Below are 8006 nucleotides of genomic sequence, written 5' to 3'. Positions count from 1 at the left end.
ATCTGAAATTTGACCCGACTGACAATTATAGGAAATACTTGGGTCAGTAAAACAACACATGGTCTGTTGCCCACCGAGCAGCTATCTTCCAAACTCCCTACAAACTCCTACCCACTAACTTCATCCAGAACCTGGAAGTTGTTCCCCTTTTTCCGAGCAGCTATTCAAGGGGAGATCATTTTTAATTTCAAGGGCAGATCTTCATGGTCTGAGCCAATCATAGGAGCTTTATTCCCTTTGAAAAGTGATTGCTTTGGAGATAATACACATTTTGCTGTGGCCATGAGAGCAAGTGAATGGGGGCAGGTGAAACCTTCCTCTTATAAAAAAGAAAAAAAAAAAGATATTTCAGCCTCTTATCATCCACCACCTGGAACCTTTGTGGTCACTTTGGAGCCATAAGGGGAGACATCAGACTCACTTGTTAAGAATGGCAATGAAAGGCAGAAGGTACTAAGGCTTTTGATGACACTGTTCAGCTGCTGAATTAGCCAATCTAGGAACTGCCCTCCACCTAGACTCCTGGTTCTCAAGCACCTCAATCCCAAAGATTCTACAATTGTTTTTGATTGCTAAAATAATCCAGACATATAATTTGAGGAAATAAAAACGTTTATTGAGTAAATGTTTATTTAGTAACAGCAACACATAGTTTCTCAAGAAGAGGATGAACTGAAAACTCCTCTAAGGCAGGACGAAGCAACTTTCCATTATTCTTAGTTTAGACCAGAATCTTTAATTTTATATTCTCCTTTAATAACTGTCAAAATACACCAAATACTTAGAGGAAAATATTCACAGTATACCAAAACATTTTAAGATAAAGAGCAGTATAAGAGTAGTATTCTCTACATACCACAGTATACAATGATGCCTTCCTGCAGGTTTAGAACTATTACTACTCAAAATATTAATACATTTATGCAAAATGATTGAGAAAATTGAAATACCTGCAACCTTTTCCAGTTTGACTTCAGGAACAGGTGCAAACCACCATCCTCTTCACAGATCTTCTGTTATGGCAACCATCAAAAACCATTGGTTCAGCTCTCAAATACTGATGACAATGCATGTGATGCATGCGTGCTCTGCTAAGTTTTGAACAGATAACATATTCTACAGCAATGCTCAAGCCCTGGATTATTTTTGCCTGACAAAAATAATATTCCAATATTCCCTGAAGAGGTTTTATAAAAAGGTTGAAAATGGCTGTTTTTCATAGTCAAAGCCAATTTCCTTTATTTTTTGAGACAGGTCTCGCTCTGTCACCCAGGCTGGAGTGCAATGGTGCAATCTTGGCTCTCTGCAGCCTCAAACTCTTGCACTCAAGCAATCCTCCTGCCTCAACTTCCTGTGTAGCTAGGACCGCAGGCAAACACCACCACATCTGGATAATTTTTTAATTTTTTTGTAGAGATGGGGTCTCACTTTGTCACCTAGGCTGGTCTCAAACTCTTGGGCTCAAGCGATCCTCCTGCCTCGGCCTCCCAAAGTGCTGGGATTACATGCATGAGCCACCACACCCAGCCAATTTACTTTTTAATAGAATATACACTGTTGCATTCTATCTTCATGATTTTTTACAAGAGGTTGCTATAGTGTGCTATGTGTGTAAATATTCAGATCTTGTATATAAACTAATCAAAGGCTCCATGTCAGTTCTTAAGTTTGATATTTAAATGTCTGACCAGGGACCCTCCAAATAGTATTCACAGTATTAAAGGTGAGATAAATTTTCATTTCTATTTTTTCCTATCTTTTCAAAGTCCCATTAAACATCTGAAATTATTGGTAGAAATGAGGTGATAATAAATATTTTCTATTTAAGTCTGACATTGATTTGCAATCCATTTTAAACTGTTACATCTAATATGCTATTCTGTTTTTCTCATGAGTCTTTAATTGCTGGATATTTGAATAACACATTAATTTTTTTAAAAAAAATTTTCTTGTACCATTTTTAGACTTCTGTCTTTATATAATTTAGTTGGTAAAACCTAGTTTCATGTTTAATGAATTAAGAAACAACATCAGAACAGTTTAGCCAGATTTTAATAGGCAAAAAAGGGTTGCTTTGGCAATGTATAAAAGAATAACTGTTATAATACAAATCTTTATTTAATCTACTTTATTAAATATTAAAATGCAATAAGGCAATTATTGTTTTAAGACACTTGAAATTGCATTTAATAAATGGATAACTGGCCCCACACCTGACATATTGCACCCCTACTTTTCTTCTCTACTCTAAGGAACCAAAAAAATTATTTTAAAAAACAAATCAGTGGTCTTTCTAAAAACATCTCAAAGAGGTTCTGACTACTACTAAGGTATTTATTAAATACAAATATCTGAAAAATAAGACAACCAATAATATCTTCTAAGGTATTTCTGCTGTCTTTTGTTCTCTTAAATCTACTCAGAATGGTTCAACTGAAAGTATCCCAACTGAGGAATAAATAGGTGTAATTTATTGCTTAATTTGCCATCCAAGGCAGGGCAGTGATTCCCAAACCTGGCCTCTCGTCAGTATCATCTGGGAAAACTGCTGCAACACATTCCTTGGCCCCCTTCAGACCTAATGAAGCAGTCCTCTCCACTTCCAACCTCCACTGGGGAATATGTAGTTAGTCTTGCAGTCTAACACTTGGGATGGCTAAAACAATAAAGTTAAAAAGGAAGATACTTGTATTTCCACAGGTCCTAGCTCACAAACTGGGATCCACTAAAAAAAAAGACATAAAATGTTGAATTGGCACTAAATGATCAGTGAGTAGGGTGATTGGGAAACAACTCTAGTACTAACAAACCAAATACAGCAGGCCTTGCTGCCCCATTCCATGGAAGTCAGCACCTTTCCTGACCCCAGAGAGCCCAGGCAAGCAAACTGATGTAGTGTGAGGGCTACAACTCAAAAAGTAAATGTTTCCACACCATTTCTCTCCATCTCTACTTCTCAATTTTCCATACACTCATTCCATCTTTTCTCTTACTCTGCCCTTTGCCATTCCCATTCTTACTCCTTTCTCTTTCCTCACCCCTTTTCTCACTTCCTCTCTTTTCCTTCTTTTTTGATTTAGTTACATCATTCTTTTCTTCTCTACTTTCTCTTCCTGAAAAACTCTTCCTTACATAAACAAATTCATACTGGAGATATATGTCAGAAAACATTCAGCCTGAGTAAACTGAACGCTCTGTACAGAAAACAACAGAACAAAATAGAACTTCAACAGTAACACTGGCGTGGCATAATATAAGCCACGCAAAATGCTTCCAAATCCATTATCTCTTCTGAGTTTCATCTTGTGAGGTTTGAAGGGTACACTGATTGTACTTAAAAACCTAAGGCACAGAGAAGGTTAAATAACATGCCTGAGTTACTAAAAACAGAATCCAGATCTAGTTCAAAATCTGGTCTTCTTTTCACTATACCAATAACATCTGACTGGAGGCAAGATGAGAGAGCAATGAGTAAGCACTAATGTTATTTCAGGGCCTTAAAACCCTTATATATTATGAACTACTCTTCATTAGAAAAAAGTATGCATTTTCTTAAAGCGTAAATCACAATATATATTTTTAAAGGTTTCCCAAGTTCTTTTCTACTTCATACAAATGAAGTTTGACTGCATTTTAAAGGCATCCCACTTTGGTAATACTGTAGCCCAGAGATAGTTCTGAGGTCAGAATACATAGACTCAAATAATAAATCATGTAGTTTATATAAACTGCATAGATACACTATGTTTTATAAAAGACCATTTATATGAAGATGGAATACGTTCTCTAAGTTGTCCATCTATAATTTAACCTCTCATCAACTCCAAGAACTGCATTTCTTTAGAATTCAAAAGAATTACCTTGTCTAAAGATAAATTCAGAAAATTCATTTAAAAATTATTATACACATTTTGTGATACCTTTAACTTTAGGTAGAAACAGTACCTAAAAGACAGTTTTCACTATAATTCAATTTATGGTAAAATGATCAATTAGGTCAGGTCTAAATAAACCAGATGAAGAACCTTCCAACTGATCCACAATGTAGAGTGTGCGACAGTGTAAATAAGCCACAACATGAGTGAGACCACAGCATACAGTCCAGTTGGATTAAACTGTGACCACGCTCTACACAAGTCCCAATCAATTAGAGCCCATGGGGCTGAGATTCTCCGTTCACTGAGGAAATTTTATCTTATCAAACTTACTAATATAAATTCATATCCTGTCATTAACCCCAAATGCTTCCTCTAATATTTCAAAATCACATTTATAATCCACCAAACGTGCCAAGAATTGTGGTATCCTAACTTGAACTTTCAAGTTGGCAAAATAATTTCCAGTGGTTCCCAAAGTAGCTAACATCAAAGTCATCTGAGGTGATTGTTAAAAACAAAATCATCATGTGACTTATATTCTGTTGATTCTAACAAACCAACTAGAAGATGATTTTTGAGATAATCAGGGAAATTTGCTTAAGGACTGGCTATGAGATGAAGCCGAAGGACTGCTGCTGCCTTTGTTAGGTGTGATATCGTGGTATCTACCCAAAGTGTTCACAGCAGTGAAATAACACGATGTCTGGGATTTTAAGATACTTAAGCAAACAAAAAAATGACAAACGAAGCAAACATGGTAAGATAGTGATAAGTGTCAGATCTGGATGTTGAGTACCAATGCACTATTCTAGTTTTGTGTAATTTTTAAATTTCTTCATTAAAAATTGTTTTACAGACTCCCTCCTAGACACAGCATGCCAGAGTCTCCAAAGGCCTAGCTCAGGAATCTATTCTTAAGCTCCCAACAAGAATCTTATATAGTCAGGCAGGCAATGATCATTATTTGAGGACCATTAGAAATGATCTAATACATACCCTCCAAACTTCACATTTTTAGTATTCTCATTTTCTACTCAGTAAGCTCAATTTCACAGTTTCTTATATTCACCATGGCATTCTGCCAAGGAACTACAACTCGTGTTCTCTAAACCCATCTGTTCTAAGAATGCTGGACTGGTTATTAACTTCTAATGCACCCTGCTTAAACTTTCCTCTCTCAATTTGTCCCTGACTGAACTGCAGACGACAGAACAACTGTACTAACCATCTCTTTCTGCATATTCCATGTCTCCACAGAGGTCACTGTGTCTTCACAAAGCTAACTGCCACAATTTTCACAGGTTATATTTTTCCTTCATGATTTTCCATTTTCTACTTGAGCATTAAAATATCAGGGAGAAAAAGAAGATAACCATATAGATAATCATATTGTTGGTAAAATAAGATATGTGCCCCAGCATAGTATATGCTAAGTATTCAGAATCTATAGTTATATTAGCTAACAGGTCAAGAATGCCAAAGAAGTAATTTCTCAAGATTTAAAAAAATTAACTGTCTTAGGTGATATTCAAAAAAGGAAGATATGCACATCAACCCAATTAAAACCACATTTTCTACAGCTGGATGTAACAATCTTATTCCAAATCATCCACTTAAGTTGTTTAACTTACTTAAAGTAAGGCTCTAGACATTTGCTTCTTCAAAAGTATCTTGCAAGGCCGTTATGAGGTAGAAGACAAGTTTAAATGGACCACATTTTTCTACTCCATTGTAACTAAAATTACTACTCACAGGAAGTATATAGCTTATGCATTTTGGTCCATCACACTTTCCACCATCATGAGTATACTCTTAAGGTTCTCACTTTACCATCAGCATAATATATTTTGCTTCCAGAATGCCCAGTAAAGCTGACGTTTTTCATTTAAAGTGATTTAAAAAAAATTCCCCAAATATCTATTTAACAATCTTAGATCTGAGTTTTGGCAAGACAGTTTAATGCATACAAAATGAAACATTACATTTCTCACTCTCTCTCACACACAAACACGCACACACAGATTAAAATCCCAAAGTTTTCACTATTTTTCCTCTACCTTACACAGCTCAATTTTTAACATGCAGCTTACTTGTAATCTAAAAATAATTTTAAACATGATTGTCATAAAAATATTTTAAAACAGAGATGAAATGTATAAAGGCACACATAGATTGTCAATGGTTACATCAGTTACATCACATTTCTTTAGAAACAGAACTGTTTCTGCTCCTGTAAACAAACTTTTTTCTCACACATTTAAAGTGAGGTTAGTGCTGACATAAAATTATTGCTCTACTCACAGTCTTGAGTGTTGGCACTGTTTGAGGTACATTTTCTCCATCTACACACCCCTACCACTCTTGAGAGTATGAGTCAACAGAAGTCTGCAGGTTAAACCCATTCAATAGTATTTTCATCAATACTGGAATGATAGCAAGTAACATTACAAAACATCACAGATAAAAAATGTTCAATGTTGAGGCCCAAGATTTTAACTTATTCTTCATTACCTGAAAATACTGCTTACTTAACTTCTTTAGGAAAAAAAAAATTATTCTGGAGATGAGTAATTCCTTCCTGAATACTTCATCCAAGATGATTCCTTCACACTTATCTTCTGATTCTTTGTTTTCATCCATTTGATTAAGCAGTCACCAAGAATCACTTTTCCTTTGGTGATCTGGCATAACGATCTCTTACACTTTTTGCTAGTTGTTTGATAAATATTTTGTAAATTTTTCCACAGTATGTATGCACTGTTTTTTGTAGTTCCAGTTCTAAAGGTTTTAATAAGGAACGGATGTTGTCATCTTCAAAAGAACACTAGAGAAAGAAAATTTTTAAAAATAAAAAATTTAAAAGGCAAAGGTACATATATAAATTCAATTATTTTCCAAACTTCTTCAATCAGTTTAATATGAACGATCTCCATTTAACGTCTCACAGAAATTAGATGTTTAACAAATATTTTCAATAAATTAAACAGAACTATTATCTCCCATTAAAGAAAGACAGCCATGGTAAATCTCCGGGGGAATCCTGGAGAACATGCGCAAGGGCAGAGAAGACTGAAATACTGGTTAAGAAGACAACCAAAAGCCCTACGAGTATCTCGGTGAAACTAATAAAAGGTGGACTGGCTAAAAGAAGAGCTTTACCACACACCACACCCGCGTCCCACCTTTTAAAAACCACTCTGGCAATAATACTGCTGAGGCTGGAATGGAAGGAAATGAAGTAAAGGCATATGGTGGGAGGAATGTAAGATGATAACATAGTTCAGCATGTCCCACAGAACCCTAACTGCACAGAAGGATCCCAACAATAAACACATTTGAAAACTGCTAAATATTAGGCACTCTTCATGGGGATTCAGACTAGCACAGGAAAAAGTCTAAAAAGTAAAACAGAAAATAAATCTGTTGAGTGTTGTCTGACCTGTTTGTCCCAAGACATATTTTTGGCTAGAGTCCTTCTTTTACTATAAAATATACTAATATCGAGAAATAAATTTTGGAAAAGGCTGTGGTAGTAAAGTGGAAATAATAAGTAATCTTTGTATTTTCAACCAGGTATTTTGTGATTTAGTATTTTCAACTAGGTGTATTTTCAATTAGAAAGATGGATGGGGCTTAAAAGTAGAACATTTTATATGGAAGTTGAAGCTGGTGAAAAATGCAAAATCACAAAGGAAATTCAGAACCAGAAATCTCCCAGGTTATCCCTGAGGTTCACTAGCACGCTGAGGGAGAGGAAATGAAAGAACCACCCCAAGCACACTTAGTGAGTCTGCAGGAAGCTGCAGTCAATCTACAGAGAAGAGGATGAACTTGGATGTTTGTTTAAAACATGGGTTTTGTCACTGTAGAGATGCAAAGAGATCCTAAACTTTGGCATCTTTTGAGCAAGAAAAACTGTAAGCATTAACTGCATAAAACCATCACCCTTGGAGTGATTTTTAAAAATCAATCACACATACTCAAGATAAACGTCTAAAATTGTTTTGAAGATAAAAGTTTTAAAAAGAGATGGGGAAACTTAGCCAGGAACAATGTAACAAAAATAACAATAGCACACAGAGTGCTTGCTACCTACATGCCAGGCACCATTCTAAGAGTTGTATATGA

General features: G+C 35.4%; 1 protein-coding gene across 2 annotated transcripts in view; it reads right to left on the bottom strand.

Moving 5' to 3' along the window:
* Positions 1-594: 594 nt before the first annotated feature.
* GXYLT1 (glucoside xylosyltransferase 1) overlaps positions 595-8006 on the bottom strand; it is a 63257-nt gene continuing 55845 nt past the window's right edge. For both annotated transcript variants that reach the window (XM_001167787.7, XM_522357.8), the window contains one exon: positions 595-6702. In XM_001167787.7, coding sequence (XP_001167787.1) covers positions 6541-6702 — 162 coding nt within the window. In that variant the 3' untranslated portion in view covers positions 595-6540. The remainder of the gene's footprint in view (positions 6703-8006) is intronic.

Source organism: Pan troglodytes, chromosome 10 (genome assembly GCF_028858775.2).
Source record: "Pan troglodytes isolate AG18354 chromosome 10, NHGRI_mPanTro3-v2.0_pri, whole genome shotgun sequence".
NCBI lineage: Eukaryota > Metazoa > Chordata > Mammalia > Primates > Hominidae > Pan > Pan troglodytes.
This window is presented reverse-complemented; position numbering and strand designations above follow the sequence as displayed.